Here is a 22,464-nt window from a genome sequence, read left to right on the forward strand (position 1 = left end):
AATGATACTTATTAATCATGAATGACAAGTAACTTTTATTTTTATTTTTATTTTTTTTTAAATTTTTTTTTTTTTTAACGTTTATTTATTTTTGAGACAGAGAGAGACAGAGCATGAACGGGGGAGGGGCAGAGAGAGAGGGAGACATAGAATCGGAAGCAGGCTCCAGGCTCTGAGCCATCGGCCCAGAGCCCGACGCGGGGCTCGAACTCACGGACTGTGAGATCGTGACCTGAGCTGAAGTCGGACGCCCAACCGACTGAGCCACCCAGGCGCCCCATGAATGACAAGTAACTTTTAAAGAACTGAAGTTGACCGTATGGAGCCAGTGCTTCCAAAGCCTTCCAAAAAGACTGGCCTGGTACATGGCTTATAGGTTTTCCATCTTTACAGGTGGTAGAAGGTCATGTCCTGGCAGGCCCAAGAACTTTAGGATATTGGAGCACCTCTAGAAGAGAGGAATTTACCCACATTTACAAGTCCTGTAGCTGAAATGTGGCAGGCAGAGTTTCTTGGGCTTGATTTCCTAGCCTTAAGATAGCACATAATAGAGTATTTCAGAAGTTTAATCTGAGATTCCTTATGAAAACTTTCAGCAGAGCAAACCTAAGATGGCCTAGATGGAGAATTAATATTCTTGTTGCACATGTATAAATAATCAGGACAAACCTAATGATACCAGACTTATTTTTTGAATTTTTTGTTGAGATCATTAAAAAAAAATTTTTTTAACATTTATTATTGAGAGACAGAGAGAGCCAGAGCATGAGCAGGGGAGGGGCAGAGAGAGGAGGAGACACAGAATCCGAAGCAGGCTCCAGGCTCTGAGCTGTCTGCACAGAGCCCGATGTGGGGCTCGAACTCACAAACTGCGAGATCATGACCTGAGCTGAAGTTGGACGCTTAACTGACTGAGCCACCCAGGCTCCCCTTGTTGAGATCATTTTGATCAAAATGGTAGAAGACTGGGGCGCCTGGGTGGCCTAGTTGGGTAAGCATCAGACTCTTGACTTCAGTTCAGGTCGTGGTCTTATGGTTTGTGAGATTGAGCCCTGCTTCAGTCTCTATCCTGAAAGCATGGAGCCTGCTTGGGATTCTCTCTCTCCCTTTCTCTTTGCCCTCTGCCACTCTTGTTCTCTCTCTCTCTCTCTCTCTCTCAAAATAAACTTTAAAAAAAAAATGGTGGAAGACTATAGGAATATTTTTGTTTAAGTTTTGGAATAAGCAAAAGAGATTACTGGATATCTTTCGAATGGAATGCTATAGCCTCTAGGGGTTATCTGGACCTAATCTTTGACTGAGCTATTTCATAACTCAGTACAGATTAAGGTTAATTTGTAAAAACAAAACAAAACAAAGCTAATACTAATGCAAATGCAAATAATTCTTATCTATAAACTTGAAAATAAATTGTCTCTGGTGAAGAGACACTCTTCCTTCCCATAGAAAAGTCAATTTTGCATCTATTTGCAAATTTATTTTAATATTTCTGATCTACAAATGTGTGTTATTTGGATTCTCTTTAAATCAGTGTGATATCCTACAGATCTCTCTTTTAATCAAAGAGTTAAATAAATAAAATCTTTGACATGTGTTCATTTTAAATTTGTATGAGATCCATGATTTTACCTATTTTGGGAAATTGTCCCTTAACACCATTGCCTCATTAAACTTTCATAACACTCTTACTTTCTTATTGAATGGATTAGAGATTAGAAGTTCATTCATTGAACCAATATTTGTTAAGTGCCTATTAGGTGTCGAGGCTGCAGATGCAGTGGTGAGAGAACTTATGGAGCTTCTAGGAGGGATAAAGACATTAAATAAATTCACAAATAAATACATAATTACAAATCGTGGTCATCTATGAAGGAAAAGGCGGATGCTTAAGGAAGTGACTTTTCGAGGCAGAGATACAGGCTCTTGAGAAGGCCCATGTGAAAATGTGCTTGGCCTGATGAGGACCAGAAGGAAGGCCCATGTGATGGGAGCATAGAGCAAGTCCAGGTCAGGCCTGCCCTATTTGTAGAGTTTGGAGTTGATTCTAAGACCAGAGAGCAACTTGCCTGAGGTCACACACAGCCTGAAAGTTTGGTTTGTGTACTGTGAGTCTTATAGTCTTCTTTTTTAAAAATTTTTAATGTTTATTTATTTTTGAGAGAGAGAAAGAAACAGAGCAAGTGGGGGAGGGGCAGGGAGAGGGAGACACAGAATCCAAAGCAGGCTCCAGGCTCTGAGCTGTCAGCACAGAGCCCGACACGGGGCTCGAACTCATAAACCAAGAGATCAAGTTGGACTCTTGATCTCTTGAGCTGAAATTGGACTCTTAACCAACTGAGCCACCCAGGTGCCCCAAGACTTAATTCTTAACCATAAAAAACAAACAAACAAACAAACAAACAAACAAACTATTTCTTTTTTGGATATAGCAAGAGAGTTCAAGAAGAAGTTGGGAAGTTCATCCTGCATTTTCCAAGACAACTCTCTCTTCTGGATGTTGTTAATCTTTCACCTCGTGCTGGACATGTGCGGATCTGAGGTGAAGCTTAAATGGCAGGTAAGGACATTGGGAATATGTACAAAACTAGACACTGTGTCTACATTTTCATGGCTTGTGCTTTCCTGACACTTACGTTACCTTGCACAGTACCATACATATGGTAAGCACTCAATAAATATATGTTGATTAATTGGTTGATTAATTACAAATATTATGGAAAGCCAGATGTTCTCTGGTAGATAACTGAGGGATGAAAATGTGGTTTTTTTCCGGAACAAGTTGCCATGGTTCTAGATTCCCTTTTGTTTTGCAGCAATTTTTCATTATGTCTATTGCTAAAGTGGACATTGATTCATTGGTTTATTGATTTATTGATTCACTCATTCACTATTTCATTCATCCTAATTTGATCAAGGAAGAACATAATATGGTACTAAAGCAAGAACTCTGCTGGAGTTATTCTGTATTCATAGGTAGTAAATATGTAAACTAAGTAAAATCATGTATCATAAAGATTGCTGAACAATAATGGTTTATAACTAGAAAAGTAACAGTTACAGTTGTGAGCTTCACACATTAATGGACTTATAATGATGCTGGGTTCTCTTGAGTTCTGCTGTTCCTCCACCAACAGGTCAGTAGACGAGCAGATAAGACAGAGAACTTCAAAACTCCAAGGACCAAGAGAACTCTCGGGAACCAACTTTAGTCCAAAATATTCCAGACAACAGATAGAAAGTGACACAGGAATAATTAAAGACCATATCACTTGGTTTTATTTGAGATACAAAAGGGGATCCACTTAGGCATTTTTAATACTTCAGCTAATTAAATTAGGTAGCAGAGAGAAGTAGAGGGGATGATATTTACAACACTCAGTCCTTATTCATTCACTTACTCTTTCATTTACTTATTCGTTCAACCAACAGGTAGGGCCTCGAAAATGCTAGAAATGGTTCTAGACACTGGGGATACTGAGATGAAGATGATGTGACCTTTTGTTTAAAAACTAGAAATCTGGGGGCGCCTGGGTGGCTCAGTCGGTTGAGCGTCCGACTTCGGCTCAGGTCACGATCTCGCGGTATGTGAGTTCGAGCCCCACATCAGGCTCTGTGCTGACTGCTCAGAGCCTGGAGCCTGTTTCCGATTCTGTGTCTCCCTCTCTCTCTGACCCTCCCCCGTTCATGCTCTGTCTCTCTCTGTCTCAAAAATAAATAAATGTAAAAAAAAAAAAAAAAAAGAATTTAAAAAAAAAAAAACTAGAAATCTGTTCCATGTAGGGCTCTGTGCTGGGCGTGGAGCCTGATTAAAATTCTCTCTCTCCCTCTCCCTCTGCCCCTCTCCAACTCCATGTGCGTGCGTGTGCTCTCTCTCTCTCAAAAAAAAAAAAAAAAATTCTAAAAACCAGAAATCCACTGGATTCACGAACACTAGAATTTAGACTAAGACATGCATGGCTGAAATGCCAATTACATTAATTCTGGCTTCATATTTTTGCATAATAGTATATTGAAATAAAAATTTTTAAATGCTACCGGAATAGCATTTAAACTATCTGCTCAGAAGACTGAAAAATTCTAATAATACCGTATAAACACAATAATAATTTTAACACACAGTAACACCAACATCTGAATCAATATGAAATTCATAGAATGATGGGTTTTTGAGGTGAAAGAGACTCTAGTTATTGTTTAGCCCAACCTTCTGATTTATGGAGGAGGAAACTCAGGCCAGAGTAAGAACCTGACTTGTCTAAGGACACCTAGAAGAAATAATGGCTGAGCCCAAATTCAAACTCAGGTCCCCCCATCCCACCTCAATGCTCTTTCCCGTACATTCCTAAGCACATAAAATGGTCATTGAATCACTAACCTTTCCTGGCTTCCGTTTGTAAGACTGGTATGGGGGTGAAATAGGGATTTCTGTGATGAGAAGCTGGGAGAACGGTGAGGTTGGATATGGTAGACCCTTTTATTAACTTCTGAACCTTCACCTAGATGATCAAAAAATTTGTTTTCAGCAGGCATTTTTGCTTTCAAAATGACACAGTTTTCTTCTTGTAAACAATAAATAAGATTATGAATAGTTTCATTAAGTTTTAATAAAGTAGCAATAGCAGCTCCAATTTTATTGCCCATGAGCACCCTGTGCTACTGTCTACTGTCAGGAGTTTGTGTAATTTAAAATAGTTAATTAAATCCAATTAACATGTTGTGATTTCCACTATGCAAAGTCACTAGAGTAGTTAATAAAGGAACTATTAAGATTTTGTTCAGTTTTAATGACTACGATATAAAAGTACTAAATCTTGACAGAAGAGGTTTTGAATACAGCAAAGTTTTGTACAGGCAAAATCCTCAGGAAATACATATTAGAATTTTGAGAGTAAAAAAACAAACAAAAAAAAACAACAAAAAAAATGAGCAAAGTGGGAGAATTTAAAGATAAATATATCAGTCAACATTAACAGGTTAAAAATGAACTTTGAGTGGATTCTTGAACATTTCAGAGAGAGTTAAAGACTTGATGTCTAGATCAGTTACACTAGATGATTACCTTTTCTAAAGTCATTAAATGCTTTTATTATAGTCATGAAATATGAATTCTTTCTATTAAATGGTTTCTAGCTTTTAAAGACTATATGTATTCATATAAATCACATTTAATGGTATAGCTCAAGTATACTATTCTTACCTTTATTATAAGACGTTATGAATTACCTGGGTGCTCTCAGCAGGGAAGATGCCACTGTTTGGTATTTATAGACTGATTTAAATTTTCCAAACATTAATTAATTTGCATAACTTCTAAAGGAACTAGGTAACAATTTGCTATTTGACTCATAAAGAACCAAGACAGAAAGGTTAGTAGATTTGTTTAAGGTTACACAGTATACTAGAAAAACACAGATTATTCAAGTTTAAGATTCATCTGATCTTACATTAGTGAAATTTGCCATTGGACTCAGTTGTACCATACCTTGTTTTGCTCATCAAGGTCAGGGAAATCAAAAGAGAAATTTCATGAAGATTGGAGGTTGGGGTGGAGAAAATCACTTTCCAAAATAAATATCTATTGGCTGAAAAATGTCTGTGTGAACAAAGGTGTTAGGCTCCCACTGCCAGGATGCGGGGCTTAAGGGAAACTGTAAGCAGCTACCAGACTGTGAACACCAAACGTTTGGTAAGCAGAGTTTAAAATGACTATGATTAGGGTTTAAAAATTGTTTTAGTGTTTATTTATTTATTTGTTTGTTTGTTTAGAGAGGGAAAGTGGGGGAGGGGCAGAGAGAGAAGAAGAGAGAGGATTGCAAGTAGGCTTGAAAGCCTGATGTGGGGCTTGAACTCCCGAACTGTAATATCATGACCTGAGCCAAAATAAAGAGTCTGAGGCTTAACTGACTGAGCCACCCAGGCACCCCTATAAGTAGGGTTGTTTGGTTTTTTTTTTTAACAGGAAAAGAGTAGGCTGTCAGTGCAATCTTCCTTCCAGGTGAGTTGGAGGAGGAAAGGAGACTGCCATGGGCGTTGCCTCAATGACAGCGAGGGCTCATGTGCACGTGGTATTATTCTGGAACTTCCATCTTGCCCATCCACCTTGTTCTCGTTCTCATCCTCAGCTCTCCTTGACCCACCACACCTCCAGACATGAGTAGCCTCCAGGATTTCCTAATCAGGGAGGCTGAGCTAATCACCCAAAGTACGGTACCCCAGACAAGGCCTGTGTATAGCTGATTTTCAGTAGCAGAGATGGAAGGGTCTCCACTTGTCTGATTGATACCAGGGTCATGGAGGCAAAGGTAAATTGGAGGAAGAAAGAAAGATTCCACTTAAATAAAATTGTCAAGCATTGTGAAGATGTAAAATACAGGTTTGGCAGTTTCAGAGCATAGAGCATCATTTATCTGGATTTTCTGAAAGCCTTTGACAAAGTACACCTGACAACCTGCTCTTGAAAGCCAAAGTCACAGGATCCAACATAAAAACACAAAGGGTGGAAGGCAGATGATATTCAGATTCTGCCAGGCAGTCAGCACATTCATAATGCTTTCTTTAATGGTTTCAATTGCATAGATCTCAACGATGTAAAAGCCAGACCCAAGGGTTGTGTGTGTGTATATGTGTGTGTGTGTGTGTGTGTGTGTGTGCGTGTGCGTGTGCGTGTGTGTGTGTGTGTGTGTAGGGACATGGAGAAGAAGGTTACACTGGAGGTTGACATCCTTTCAAGATTACAGAAATAAATCCCAGGGACAGTGTCGCTGGGTGCGGAACATAAGCCCACTCTACGGCCACATTCCCATGGTAAGGATAACCACTTTGCATTCGCTTGCTTGGAGGCAGAAGGCATGTAATGACCTTCAGCATTTACTGAGCACTTACTACCTAACACTAATTTTAATACAATCAGCATTAAGTTTCACCAGGAATGGAAGAGCTAAGGGCAATGGGAGTGCAGAAGAGGGAGTAATTAACTCTGCCTGCTGGCATTGCAGAAGGCTTTGGAACACCAACCCGAGCTGTATATTAGAATCACTCAGGGAGCTTTTCAGAAATACTGCTTCCTAGGGGCTCCTGGATGGCTCAGCTGGTTAAGTGTCTGACTCTTGGTTTCGGTTCAGGTCATGATCTCTCATTTGTGGATTCGAGCCCTATATCAGGCTTTCTGCTGTCAGTGCGGAGTCTGCTTCGGATCCTCTATCCCCTTCGCTTTCTGCCCCTCCCTCCTCTCCCTCTCTCTCTCAAAAATAAATAAAAACATTAAAAAAATTTTTAATTAAAAGAAAGAAAGAAATCCTGCTGCCTGGGCCCCAACTCTGGGCAAATAAATCCAAGTAGCTGGACTGGAGCCTCGGCCTTGGTATTTTTTATCAAGCCCCCCCGGTGATTCTGATGTGCACTCAAGGTTGTGATATTTAAATTGTGTCTTAAGAGAAGCATTGAATTATATCACGTGGAGAAGAGGCTGCAATTATAGGGGGAAAGAATGGTGGCGACAAAGTAGAATCGCATACAGACATATGAAGATTTCACGGAAGGCGAGGAGCTCAGTGTGGCTGGAGTATGGTGTGTGCGCCAGAAGGGGAGGGTGGGGGACAAGCATGCAATGGTGGGTGGAGATTAATGCAAATTAAAGAAACCAGCTTCATGAATGTGCTGATTGCCTAACAGAAGTCAAATTTCCTCTGCTTCTGGCTTCTCCTTTATATCATGCTTTACATTTTAGGCTGGAAATGGTATGGACTATCCTATATATAGAACAATGTTCCCTATATCTGGTACTTCATTGCTATTTCCCAAACTCTGTCGTTTGATGCCTAAACCTGCTATAATAGCTTTTTCAAAATTTAAAAGATATGGAAAAGCTTAAAAAAGAAAATAGCAATCATATTCCTGCCAGCCAGAATTAATCATTGTTAATATCTTGGTATATTTGCTTCTAGTGTTTTCAAATAGAAAAACCATTCTATTTTATTATTCTGGTAAAAATGATATATGCTCATTATAAAGATTCCAATTAATGTAGAAAAACACAAAGATGAAAGTTTAAGAAACCATGCCAAATATCGTTAGGTGATCCCTTATCCCTGACATCTTTGGAATGATTAATATATCATCTTATAAAAATAGGATTTATATTACATTATTAAACTTAATTTTTGACATGAATTTAATAGGAGGGGGAAGGCTGAATTAAACCCAACAAATTATTAAACCTCAAATCAATATTTCTTTACCACAAGATTCCTATGAGTTGAAAAAGATTCCTCTGCACAGAGGTAGCATAGACAATGAGTAGCATAGACAATATGTAAACAAACGGGTTGGGCTGTGTTCTAATGAAACTTTATGTACAGAAATAGGTGGTTAGCTCTCAGGCAGTAACTTGTAGATACCCATCCTGTAGTGAAATAAAGGTGATTATGAAAAACCTTTAGATTTTTAAAAATCATGTTTTTAAAAAATGTTTATTTATTTTGAGAGAGAGAAAAAGAGACGGAGGGGCAGAGAGAGAGGGAGAGAGACAATCCCAAGCAGTCTCTGTGCTGTCAGTGCAGAGCCTGACTCGGGGCTTGATCTCATGAACCGTGAGATCATGACCTGAGCCGAAATCAAGAGTCGGATACCCAACCGACTGAGCCACCCCAGTGCCCCTAAAGTCGTGTTTGAAATTTGAATAACATATCCCATCTTCAAAAGATGAGAGCATTAGAACTATCTTGCTACTGGCATCCCCTCTCCCTCACCTTCCAATGTTTTATTATTATTTTTACATTGCCCAGATTTATAATATCCACATTCTGTTTTGAAACCACAATTGCTGGGATTGTTTAGCATCCATTCTACACATAAATGGATCCAGCGCCACCAACAGTCCTTTCGTTATGGCTTCTCTATGCTTGAGTTACTTACTTTGGTTGGTTGTTTAATCGCCTGCCTTTGGTTATCAAGCAGTTCTTTCTAACAAGTGTTCATGGGTAGTTATACTTGAATTACATCTGGGGTAATCTTTTTTTTTTTTTTTTTTTCCTCAAAACTTTGCAGACACTGACACATTGTCTTCTACCATGAATATTGTGAAATCTGATGCCGGCTTGATTCATCCTTCACCCCTTGTCAGTGATTTTTCTTTCTGCCTTCATGTGTGAAACATTCTGTGTTTTTGAAGTTCAGGCGCTTAACTAGAAAACCTTTATTCCGTAACACTCAAAATCAAATTTTCCTGGGATTCAGTGCTTTCTTTCCACCTGTAGATTTTGTTCTTTCTTCATCTCTGGAAAATTTTCTTCCATCATATCATTGGCTATGTCTTCTCTTTTGCTGGGTTCTCTCTTAGAGATACCAAGTGTCATTAAGTGTTGGCTCATCTTTACCTTTCATGTTGTGGTTCCTAATGATTCACTTCTCTCCTGGTTCATTTTAGAATAGAACACCCTGATTTTAGCTGAGCATATGGCTATCCAGTCGCAGACTACATTTTCCAGTGTGGCTAAGGGTGGACGTGTGACCAAAATCAGACCAGTAAGACGTAGGCAGCGGTGGTAAGTGTAACCTCTGGGCCATCTCCTTAGAATGCCTACCCTGGACTATCTTTATCGTTCCTATGGGCTGAAAGGGTAGAGAGGAGCCAGTTTCAACCACTGGAACGAGAGTGTCTGTAACCACAGGAACGAGATGCTACAGCCTCCAGAGAGAAGGAAGCAGAGTCATCCTGTGAGCCTTAGACTTTTCATGTGTGGACTGTTTTGTGAACAAGAAATAAATTGATCTATTTATGGCATTACATTTTCGGATTTCTTTGTTACAGCAGCTTAGCTTGTAACGAACTACTATGCATATCTATTAGCTTCTAATTAATTTCCTTTGTCTTTTTCCGTTGCGTTTGCTGTGCTTACAGTCTTTTCTCCACGCCCATATTTCAGTGTTCTGCAGTGTCTGTTCTGTTCTTCCTATTTATAGTTTATTTATTAGTTCCATAAAGTATTTTGGTATTCAATTTGTTTCCTTATGTCTGCAACCTCCCTTTTATCTCATTCTATTTTATCATCTCATGGATGAGCTCTAGTTTTACTTAATTTATGTTCCTAGCAAGCTGTGCTATAATATGAAGAAATGGTGAGAAAATTCCTTCTGTTCCTTGAGTTATATTTTTTTCTAGGTTAGGCTTTGTCTTTTGCAGCCCATAGTTCTCCCTCCCCCCTTCCTCTTCCTCTCTTTTTGTTAGCTGTGGGTGAGATACTGGCATTTATATAATAAATCAGCGTAGTGGCTGTATCATTTCTTTCCCCCTTGTATATTCTTGGGCAGCTCTGCCCAGATCATCTGCTTGCTTTGATGTAGCATCTCCTCCCCCGTAGTCTGCTACCAGTGTGTTTTCTTTCCCACATGAGAAGCAGGTACTCTGGGTCTCCTGTACCTTTCTGTTACCTGAGGGCCTGGCTCAGGGAAGCCTCCATTTTAGGATACATACAGTCTCTGTTAAAATATGCAGGCTCTCTCCCCTCTCCTGAGGTTTTGATGAACATCCTATATCAGGGTTTGCTCTCCTTAGTTGAGGATGAATCCCTCCCTCCCTCCCTCTAGCCCCAGGGGTTTTGGATCATTTCAGTAGAAGCCTAAAGACTTCACTTCTCTCTGGAAGAATCAGACATTGTTTGCTCTCCAATTTCACCTCTTTCTTCCACGTCCCCTTGTCAAAAGAGAAAAAAAGGTAAGGATGCTTGCTTGCTTGTCTTCTCTCCAGATTTTGTACTATTTCTGAGAATCTCAATATTTTGATAATTTACCAATGGTATTTCGTTTCTGAGGGGCAGGAAGGGGGTGGAATTGGAGCTGTGTTGTACCGCTCTACTCTGCTCCAGAACCTTCTGCTGGGTGAATTTAAACCTACACAGCCGCATTATACAACCCTGCATGACCGTATTCTGCAGTCCTGCCTCAGCCCTCCTCCCTATATTATGGACGGCACACTAAAGATCCAGAAGGGAAAGTGGCTAGGACACACATCTCATCTGCCCAATAGAGGCAGAGCGAAAAGGGCACATCACTGCTTCATGACCCAGGGCTTTTTTACTCTATTTTCTTGCTTTCCGAGTTCTCGAACTTTTCAAGCCAAACACAGCTTAGGTCAGTAGCTCTACTCCTGTCCTCATGGTAAAGCCCTATCACTCTGTTCCCCTCTTCATTCCTTTCTTAGCATCATTTAACATAGGTACAGTCCGGGCCTCACTTTCTGTCAGAAAAACTCTCCAGCATTCTTGGAGCTAGAAGAACTCCCTGGACAGGTATCTATAGCAGAAAAGCAAAAACCATGGGCTTGGAGCACTGGATTTCAGTCCTACCTCTGTCATTTAATCAGCAGTGTGCTGGGTTAAGTCATTTAACTTCTTTGAGTCTCCTTTTTATCTTCTGGAAAAGAGGGATATTATTAGCTACAGGGCAGCTGAATTTTATGGAAGGGAATTTTTCCTGGAAGCATGTCAAATCTCAACTCACATAATTTGAGACAGCCAGACAGCGAATGGCAGGAATGGCAAAGACTGTTGCTTGGCCTTCAACGTGTGACACAGGCAGAAATTACATTTCTCAGCCTCCCTTGCAGCTTGATTTGTCTTTGGGACAAGATTCTGGCCAGTGCTACAGGAATTGCATTGATTCTTCTGGTTGGGATAGAGACATGATGGCAGGAGCCCAGCAGCCACCTTAGCCATCTTAGATGACAAGAAAGTACAGAGCTGCCATATAGCCATTAATTGTGGGCGGTGAGAAAACATCATTGCTGTGTTTAATCACTGTTATTTGTTACATGTGCTGAGTTTACATCCTAATGGTACAAGGTGTTTTTTATTTATTCAGATGGTGTCTCTCTGTGGAGACTTCAGCATAAATATATCTCAAATTCAATCAGCCTGCACCAGCTTTGGAAAAAATGAAAGTTTGTTTCTTTCTTTTTTTTTTTTTTTTACATTTGGGGGGATTTAAATTACCTCAAACTTTGTGTATAAAGCAATAATGCAATATTATCATTTTATATCATGGAATTGCAAATTTATATAATCCAATTTTGCATAAAATTCAGCATCGCTGATCTTCCATTAGGCCACTGTGAGGACTTATTATGTAGAGATGCACACCATAACTTTTTCTCATCTCAGGAATTGTTCAACATTCTATTGGAATGTAACATTCATTTTTTTTAGAGAGAGCGTGTGCACATGTATAAGCATGTGTGGCACACAGAAGTGGGAAGGGGCAGAGAGAATCTTAAGCAGGCTGTATGCCCCGCGTGGAGGCCATGGAACCAGATGAGGGGCTTGATCTCACGACCATGAGAACATAACCTGAGCCGAAATCAAGAGTGGGATGCTGAACTGACTAAGCCACACAGGCACCCCCTAACATTCATTTTTGAAAAGGCACAAATCATAAGGTCATCAGTTGATACATTTTAACAAAGCAGACACTGTGGGAAACCAGCATCCAGAATAAGAAGCAGAGCATTGCAAGCACCCCCAAGACCTCTCTCATGCTCCTTGTCAGTCACTACCACAACCCGAAGGTAACCGCTATTCTGAATTCCACTCCCAGCTATTCTTATTCTGTTTTTGAATTTACATAAATGGATTATTACAGTATTAAATAAGCATCAACACATCAGAGAGCAAGGTACCAGAATTCAGAGTCTCCATAACACATCATTTATAATGTTCACAATAATAAAAAGTTACTATGTTTACAAAGAAATGGGAAAATGCTCATATAGGAGAAACAGTTGTCAATACAAACAGATCTTGGAGGTGATGCTTTATGATATAGATTGTGGTGATGGTTTCACAGGTGTATGTGTAGTCTCCAAACTCATCAAGTTGCATACATTAAATATGTACAGCTTTTGTATATTGGTCATACTTTAATAGTTCTAAAAAAAGAAACAGCTGTCAAGATAACTCAGAGGGTAGAATTAGCAAATAAAAACATTAAAGCTATTATTGTACATACTTTAAGGACCTTCAGGGAAATATGATCGTAATTAATTAACAGATGGAAAATCTTGGTAGAGAAATGAAAACTATAGAAAAAGAAACAAATGGAAATTCTAGGACTAAAAAGTGTAATACCTGAAATGAAAAGTTTATTGGATATGGTAGTCAGCTTGAAGAAAAATCAATAGATACTATCTAACCTGAAGAACAGAAAGAAAAAATTATTTTAAAAAGAACAGATCTTCAGAAACCTATGGGCAATATCATGTTGTAAAATTTGTATTCAATCGAAGTCCTAGAAAGAGAGGAAAGAGAGAAATGTAGAGGAAAATACTTAAAGAAATAGTGGCCAAAATGTCTCCCAGTTTTCTCGACAACATAAACTTACAGATCCTAGGAGCTCAAGCAGGATAAACACAATCAACCCCCCTGGAAGCTAAAGACAAAGAGAAAAACTTGAAAGCATCCAGGAAAAAAAAAAGAAGACCCATTATATAGAGGGAATCAACGATTCAAATGATGGCTGACTTATTAGAAATGATGAAACTTTAAAGCATTGAAAAAAAAACCACAGAAAAACTCTGGCAACCCAAAATTTGACATAAAGGCAATATAAATACTTTTTTTGGCAAAAGAAAACAATGCGTCACCAGCAGGCATGTGTTACATTGCCTTCAGCAGGCAAGAAATGCTTACGGGAAGATTTTTTAGGCTGACAGAAAATGACACAAGACGGAAACTTAGATGTCTATGGTAAATATAAAATACTATGTGTTTTTATTCTCTTAGTTTCTCTGAAAGGCAATTGGCTATTTAAGGCAAAAAATTATAACATACTGTGCAGTTTACAATATATGTAAATCACATGACAACAATAACACAAGGAGGTGGGTAAATGAAATTCTATGGTTGTAAGTTCCTTACATTGTATGTGAACTGGTGCAATATTAACTCTGAGGAAACTATAATAAGTTAAGGATGCATACTGTAATTCCTAGAGCAACCACTAAAAATAACACAAAGAGGTATGGTTCAAAAGTCAATAAAACAGAATATTAAAAAAATTTAAATTATATAATCCTAAGTCAGGCAGACAACAAAGGAACAAAAAAGAGATGGTAAAAATAAAAAACAAGTAGAAAAATAGTTTTTCTACATCAAACCATGTCAATAATTGCATTAAATGAAAACAGACTAAACACTCTAATTAAAAAGCAGAGATTATCAGACTGAATTTTAACCCAAGATAAAATGATATGCTATCAATAAGAAGTGAATTTTAAAGACACAGGTTGAAGTGACAACATCAACAAAAGGTTGATATGCCATGTAAACAGTAAGCTAAAGAAAGAGGGAGTGGCTATATTAATATCAGATAAAGTAGACTTTTGAAAAAAAATGTTTATTTTTGAGAAGGGGGGCCAGGGGCAGAGAGAGGGAGACACAGAATCTGAAGCAGGCTCCAGGCTCTGAGCTGTCAGCACAGTGCCTGATGTGGGGCTCAGACCTACGAACCATGAGATCATGACCTGAGTTGGTCAGACACTTAACTGATTGAGCCACCCAGGTGCCCCAGACAAAGTAGACTTTAAGACAAGGACTAGGGGCGCCTGGGTGGCTCAGTCGGTTAGGCGGCCGACTTCGGCTCAGGTCACGATCTCGCGGTCCGTGAGTTCGAGCCCCGCGTCGGGCTCTGTGCTGACAGCTCAGAGCCTGGAGCCTGTTTCAGATTCTGTGTCTCCCTCTCTCTGACCCTCCCCCGTTCATGCTCTGTCTCTCTCTGTCTCAAAAATAAATAAAACGTTAAAAAAAAAAAAAAAAAAAAAAAAAAGACAAGGACTATTATCCAAGAGGAAGAGAAATAGGGTCAATTAGCCAAGAAAACATAAAAATCATAAACATGTATGTCTCTAATAACATTAACACAAAATACATAAAACAAAAATCATCAGAACTAAAGGAAGTAGTAGATAAACCTTCAATCAGAGTTGAAGATTTAAAAATTCCCCCTCGGTAATTTGTAGAACAAAGAGATTTTTAAAAATCAGTAAGGATATAGAATATCTGAGTATTAGATCAAGATCAGCCCCCTTGAACTAATCGATATTTATAGAGCACTACAACCAACCACTGTAGGATACACATTCTTTTCAAATGTACATGGAACACTCACCAAAATGAATTATATCCTGGACCATAAAATAAGTCTCAAACAACTTCAAAAGTTTAAAGCTTACAGAGTATGTTCTCTGACCCTGATGGAATTAAATCAGAATTCAATAAGAATGAGAGAACTAAGTCAACACCCTTCTACATAAGGGTGGCTCTACATGAGCCAAAGAAATAATCACTCGGGGAATTTTGAACTGAATGGTAATAAAAATGCAACATATTAATATTTGTGGGATGCAGCTAGAACACTGTTGAGAGGAAAATTTATCATCCTAAATGCTTACATTAGAAAAGAAGAAAAGCCAAAAATCAATCATCTAAGATTCTACCTTAAGGAGTCTTAATATAAAAAAAAAAAAAAAAGAGTAAAATACACTCAATATAAGTCAGAGTAAGGGAATAAAAAAGATAAGAGGAGAAATCAATGAAATAGAAAACAAATAATAGAGAAAAATAGAGAAAGTGATTCTTAGAAAAGATTAATAAAATTGGAAAATCCCAGCAAGAGTGATAGAGAAAAAAGAGAAAGCAGAAATTGCCAATATTGAAGGTAAAAGAGAAAGGGAAGGAGGTAGAGGAAGGGAGGGAAGAAATGAAGGAGGGAAGGGAGAAAGGGAGGAAAGAAGAGAGGAAGGAAGGGAGGAAGGAAGAAAAGAAGGAAGGGAAGGAGGAAGGAAAAGGCATATGGAGGGTTGTAGTTCTCAGAACTGGAAGGGGTCTTAGGACGAGGCAAGGGTAGTTAGTAGCAGCAGTGACCATGGGGTTGGGAACAGACTTGAAGGGTGAGGTGAGCGGAGAGGATCATGGAGGAGACTCCAGAGGAAATATCACGTTGAACACACTGAAGTCTGCGGTGTGAGCATCTGTACACCTCACAGGCCCCGTATAGCACATCGCATAAAAAAAACAAAAACGAGTGGAGTTTGTTATGATGTCCCAAAGCCTCCAAGAAAATACTAGATTCCAATAAAATGAGACTAAGAAAGGAAAATATGTAGTATCGTCTACAATTTTTTCCATCGAAAATACTTCAAATCCAGCACTTAAGCAAAACTTCCCGAGGTGCATTCCTCTGAATATAGTTCTAGGAGCTGTTCTGCCGAGAAGGGTCTGAGGAAGTTTGGGCAAAACTAACTGCACTGGCTACCCTCCTCCTAGAGGTTCATGATGGGCACCAGTGAGTCAGTGACTCCAGGTGGCCTAAGTGTGTGAAGGTCAGTCTGACTCTCTTCAACCTCACATTTCTCATTTTTATGGGACCACAAAACTCTTTCTTTCATGGAACACCTATTGTCATTCCAAGGAACCAGTATTCTGGACAAGGAATTAATGCATAGCTAACAACGGTCATTGCTGTGATTTGTTAGTATCAGGCCATACCTCAAAATTTAAAGATAAGGGAGAGCTTGGTTTTTTGTAAAACGTTTCTTCAAAGGAGGCTGAAACACACTGGACTCAGGGATTTTCTGGTGGATTCGGACTAACAAATAGAAGTCTAATTACTTCCTGTCGTTCTTTTTCTCTATAAATGTAACAGCATTTCTTTGTAACATTCTGGTAGAAATTTAAAAATTCTGGAAAAGCAGGGCGCCTAGGTGGCTCAGTTGGTTGAGCCTCTGACTCTTGATTTCAGCTCAGGTCATGATCCCAGGGTCGTGGGCTCAAGCCCCATGTCGGGCTCTGTGCTGAGCATGGAGCCTGCATGAGATTCTCTCTCTCCCTCTCTCAAAAAAAAAAAAAAAAAGTTCTGGAAAATGATTACAAGAGAACAATAAAGTACTGGGATTTCATCTACATGTCTGTTACATCTCATACAAGAAGAAAGAATGGCTTGAGTTGCTTACCTTTGTGATTTTGGCATATTGGTGGATACTATACCACACTACCGCTCCAACATTGTCACTAGATATGAAAAGAAAGCAGCTGGAGGACCTCTGTGTTCTATGCAATCTTTCTGTAACCTAGGGCTGCAGATCACACATTGATACTTAGATAGAATAGATCGCCTCAACCTTTACTTGGGGCCCATGAGAGGAAGCGAGTTTAAATGGCGGTCCTTTGAGTTAAGACCTAAGAAAGACTTTGTGAATGGGTTTATTATTTATCATAATGATGTTTGCTATTGCGATGTATTCCCTTATTGTAGAACAGTGTGCTGGTCTCCGGGCATTGGTGTTTAAATACCGGCAAGGGTCACAAGTGAGAGGAAGTTTGGTCCTCATTTACCTCATACCAGCAGTTGGTTTGGCACACAGCTGCAGAACTGCTGGGGCTCTTTTTATTTAATTTGGCATCCCTTCCTGAGCAGTATTGAGACTTTCAGTTCAATGACTCCACTGGGCTTTGCCATAATTTCTATGCTGTATCAGTAAACCCTGCGGAAGAGATGCCTAAGCAAACCTGAAAGCAGGCTAGGAACGCTTCCAGTTCAGATATTTCTGCTTAAGTCAGTGACAGAATTAACCCTAGATATAAATTAAGCTTGTTTAAAAAATACAACTTTAGTCATTAGTTAATTAGAGAAACTGATTTGTAAGGAATATTGTTAGTAATTGTGTGTGTGTGTGTGTGTGTGTGTAAGACTTTGTCCTTTGCCTGCAATTTCTCTTGGGATAATTTTCCTAGACTCTGAATCACAATGTCAGAAGAAAATACAAGCCCAAATTCTGAGTGAGCCACATATTAATTATATGGCTTGGTCATATGCCTTAACCTCTATGCCCTGAAGTTCTTATCTGTGAAATGGGAATAGTGATCTCTCCAACATGCCCTGAGTATTATAGGTGGTGACACATAAAAGTTAGGTGGTGACACATAAAAGTCAGGCGGTGACAGCATCAGGCACATAACAGGTACTCCACAGATGCTTGGCGAAATGCATAATTGCAAAAAGAAAAACATCAACACCTCCTGTGAACTTCGTTTCCACGGTCAGAAGAGAAACCAGTTTCACCTGGTCTGCTTTTCTGTTTCATAGGTCGTGTTGGTCAGAAAAGGGAAAGGAAGGGAACCAAAGGGAATCGATTTTGCTCAGAATCAGAATCCTGGGCTGTCAGAACTAGAAGAAATCTTAGGGATGGTGTGATCAAAGCCCTAAATTTACAACTGAACAAACTAAGGCTCAAGGAATGTAAGTCGCTTTGCCCCCAAATCACGTAGAAGTTAGTGACTGATTCAGGATTGGGGTCCAATATGAATGTGGACTTTTCGTATAAAGGGGATTGTTAATATTATGTGACGTAATGGTGTTTTAAAAAATCTTCCTTTGGCTAACCTGAAAAATAGTTCTCTTTTCATAGTTTTCTTATTTTTTTTTAAACATTTTACTTTAACCCATCAGGAGTTTTCTTTGGTTTAGGATGTAAAGTTAGGAGTTAACTGAATGCTCTGTTTCCAACACATTAGTCCAGTGACGTGGCCACACACATCTAACTATCCCTCCCTTCCCCACCAACTTACACCTTTCCTACATTCAAACTTATTTTTTTACAGTAAGGTCAATATCCGTGCTCATTTTTTTATTCCACTGGTCTGTTAATTTTTCTATCCGTAGGATGCTATTATAATTATGTTAATGTTATCATATGTTTTAACAAGTTGTATGAAAAATTTACCTTCATTAATCTTCTTTAGGAGAAAAAAAGTCCTGAAGCTTTTGCCCATTTATTTTTCAAGATGATGAACACTGGCAAGTGGAAAAGAATTAATATTCTACACAAACCAAATAAAACCCATAAGTTTTTGGATTGAAATTACATTAGATATAAATATTAATTTGGAAACAACTGGAAGTTTTTATTATAATCATTTTTCCTTTTCAGGAATATGATGTATTTTTATTTATTCAGTTGCTCTTTGATGTGGCTCAGTAAATTCGAGGCATAATGTGTAAAGCTTTAAAAGCACTCTATGATGATCTAGGGAAGGGAAAATAAAATTCTACCTGAAGAGATCTGGGGAGATATTTTTATGGCGGAAAAGAGGAGAGCGTTACAAATATAGCCAAATGAGGTATGTGGCATTTCATTCTTTACATTAACTTCACACAGCCTAACTCAATTGCAGAGGTCCTTACCAAGTTGTTATTCAAAGTCATTGACCACATACACACCAGCCAACAGCAAATTCGTACTGGATTCTTACCAGATCTGCCACCATGTTTGATGTTGGAGATAGGTTCCCTGTTCTCAAAGGAGTTTACAGTCTAACTGAAGTAAGTGTCCATCTTTAAAAGCCTCAGCTCTAGAGGGTAGACCTTAACTGTTCTCACAACACATACACTCACACGAAAGGTAATTATGTGAGGTGATAGAGGTGGTAATCGTTTCACAGTATAGTATATATGTGTACAAAATCATGACATTGGACACCCTAGACTTACACAATATTATTCTCAATTATATCTCAATAAACCTGGTGGAGGGGGGGGGGTAGGAAAGAACCAGCTCCCCTTTTCTGATCCTTGGGTTAATATAGCCTCTTAACTGAGTAATTTGATCTTTTACTTCTATTCCCAGACCAAGGTGGAGAAATTTCTCCGGCAAATTCCTTGGTCATCAAGGGAGCCATTTTTGGCTCAGTGCAGGTCAAAGTCATCATCTTCAAAGCCACCTGCAGGGAGCATAGAATAAGAATTAAGAATGCCAACCTGGAAATCAGGCTGGCGAGTTCGAATTATGGCCCTTTGACTTGTAGCTGTGTGACTTTGGGCAAGTTATTTAGCCACTTTTGCCTCAGTTTCCCCAAATATGAAATGCAAGTGGTAAAATAGTACCCAACTTGTAGGGTTACTGTGAAGATTACACGAGACAACTTGTGTCTGTTGTATTTACCACCATGCCCAGCATGGAGAAGCACTCAGAAATGCCGGCTCTTTCTTAAAATGTAGTATCCTGGGCAGGTAATACATTTCAGCTTCACATGCAGCCTATGGCAAAAGCACAGCTAGGTGTCCTGCGAGTGTTCGAGATTAGAAAATGGAGTTGGTGGGAGAATTGTCTTTCCTTCTATGGAAGTTGACGTTCCACACTTGAAACTATGGGCAAATGGAATGGTAAACACGAGCGTGTGGGGAAATGGCGTTATCTTCCCCTGGGATTGCAATGTTTTAGATTAAATGATAACTCCATAACTAAGAGGGTTACAGTTTTGAAAATTCTTGGCTGAAAGAGTCAATCCTCTTTCCCCCTAAATTATGGTTATATTAAATGAATCCAGTATTGGGTATCCAGTACATCTTTAAATGGGTTGAAAAGAAGATGTTGGGATAGTATTTTCTCTGTGGTCAGCTCCCTCTCTTGGGTCCCTGCCTGTTTGCACTTTACAACGCTTCCTGGTAACTTCCTACGAGGATCAACCCCTTTGCAGTTAGAAATGGAAAATGGCATTTTGAGACTCAGAAGAGAATTTTCTTAGGAACGTATTAAACAAAGTGGGGTGAGGTCCCCAGGCAAGCTCATGGGAGTTATTAGTGCAAATGAACCTAACCACCAGCTGTATCTGGGCCCCTCACCAGCCAGGCACGGGGAAAGGGGAATTCCCTTGCTCCTAGTGGCCCCAGTGGCTTGAGAACCATGGGGAGATAGGGAAGCAGGGTATCCCACCGGGAAATCCCTGAGGATACTTTGTATTACAGACTGGTTCCTTCCCACCTCTCTTCTCAGCTTTCTCTTTCTCCTCTTGATGCATACTGTTTCTTCCAGCCAGGGTTTCTCTCCTGCTGTGGGTACTACAGTTACTTAGATAGAAAGAGCAGTGACAGGGAGATGCGTTCCCCCCACTTCTCTCCCCAGCTCTGAGTGTTAAGCTAAAAAATATGAGTGCATGATCAATGCGGTCAGCTCCAGGCATAAACTGCTTTAAAAGACCCAAGCCCCCGACAGGAATGTAGCGTAACTAGTGTTATCAGAGAAGCGAGATATCACCTGAAGGCGAGTGGCCTGTTACAGTAGGAAATTAGTAAAAAGGAAGGCAGTGGTTAAGAACAGAGGCTCTAATATCAGATAGGCCTGGGTTTGAATCCGGGCCGTACCACTTACTAATTGCATGACTGGAGCAAGGAACTTAATTTCTCTAAGCCTCGGCTTCTTTCTCAGTAAGATGGGAGGAAGAGCACTCCCTCCACTGGGATCCATGTGGGCATGGATATCAGAAGCTCAGCACAATGCAGTGTAATTCGTCCAGTCCAAGCAGGTAGTAGCTATTTATTATAAAAAGTTGAATCAGAGAGTCGGAATTTCTTAGTGTCCATAAAGCACTCTCCACAGGGATTGATTCATATTCCTTTGGCAGGAGCAGCTTCACAGATGGATGCATCAGACTATAAATGTGTGATGCTGCTCACCATGAAGATCGTCCAACTAATTACCCTCAGTCAGTTCCCCTGTCCGCTAAGCAGCCTTCTCACTGCGCCTTCCGTATAGCTTTCTAAGAAGGATACAATGTGCTCACCAGATCGGGTTGACCTGAACATCCAGGCTCGTCCAACCATTATAGCTCTCCTTAGAATAAATCAAGTGGCACTCCAGTTTATACGTCGATCTCTTATGAGTTCAGCTGTACTCAAGAGACTGGTCCAACTCTGACAAAATGGAATCTCTAATCCTGTCAAGCTGAGGGTCGGGTCACACCCTGGGTTGCCCCGAATTAATAGTCTTCCAGGGCTCTTGAAGCTGCGAATTGCTGACCTGCCATACAGGTATAGCCAGCCTCGAGACTAGTTTCTTTGAACTACACAGGATTTTTTAAGTTATCTGGGCAAGAATTTACAAATCCAGAGATTTCGCCGAAAACGCAAACACGCGTTTCCAGCTTTCTCTCGAAAACCCAGCCACAGGGCTAGGGCTGAGGTGGCTGCTTCCTCCAGGGAGGGCCGGTCTCTGCAGCCCAGCACTCCAATAATGAAGACAGCTCTACGCCCAGTCTGTTTTCACCAGCCCTGTCCCAGCAGACTTACTTTTGTGACTCCTGTTGTAAGTAAGAACACTTTAGACATTTTCTTAAGGTTTTTACTTCTTGGAAAAGAGAGAAAAAGGAAGAAGAAAGCCTACCCCATGAACACTCCTTTTGATAAGTTTGGAAACACACCTGTATTTTAGAAAACACTCAGATGAAGATAGTCCCCTGGGACATTTTGTTGCACGAGCAGCTGGGACCACAGAGAGTTGGTAAGTGGGTGAGATTGGGGAGACCTCACACTGTCCTGTGCTGAGGCTGGTAATTGGCAATGAGGAAGGGAGGGGGTGCAGCCAAAGGGGTGCAGGGTGGAGTGGAGGGGCGGGCAGACAGGGTATATGAGAAGTCAGTGACC

General features: G+C 39.9%; 1 protein-coding gene and 1 long non-coding RNA gene across 6 annotated transcripts in view; one reads left to right on the forward strand and one right to left on the reverse strand.

Moving 5' to 3' along the window:
- LOC144616714 (uncharacterized) overlaps nt 1-11,371 on the forward strand; it is a 44,271-nt gene extending 32,900 nt beyond the window's left edge. Inside the window, exons 2-4 of the long non-coding RNA XR_013556335.2 lie at nt 2,430-2,557; nt 9,425-10,711; nt 11,198-11,371. This is a non-coding gene — a long non-coding RNA (uncharacterized LOC144616714). The remainder of the gene's footprint in view (nt 1-2,429; nt 2,558-9,424; nt 10,712-11,197) is intronic.
- IQCH (IQ motif containing H) overlaps nt 1-22,464 on the reverse strand; it is a 213,408-nt gene that overhangs the window by 141,963 nt on the left and 48,981 nt on the right. For all 5 annotated transcript variants that reach the window (XM_078448762.2, XM_078448763.2, XM_078448761.2 and 2 more), the window contains one exon: nt 4,376-4,496. In XM_078448762.2, coding sequence (XP_078304888.2) covers nt 4,376-4,496 — 121 coding nt within the window. The remainder of the gene's footprint in view (nt 1-4,375; nt 4,497-22,464) is intronic.

This window comes from Panthera onca, chromosome B3 (genome assembly GCF_046562875.1).
Source record: "Panthera onca isolate mPanOnc1 chromosome B3, mPanOnc1 haplotype 2, whole genome shotgun sequence".
Classification (NCBI taxonomy): domain Eukaryota; kingdom Metazoa; phylum Chordata; class Mammalia; order Carnivora; family Felidae; genus Panthera; species Panthera onca.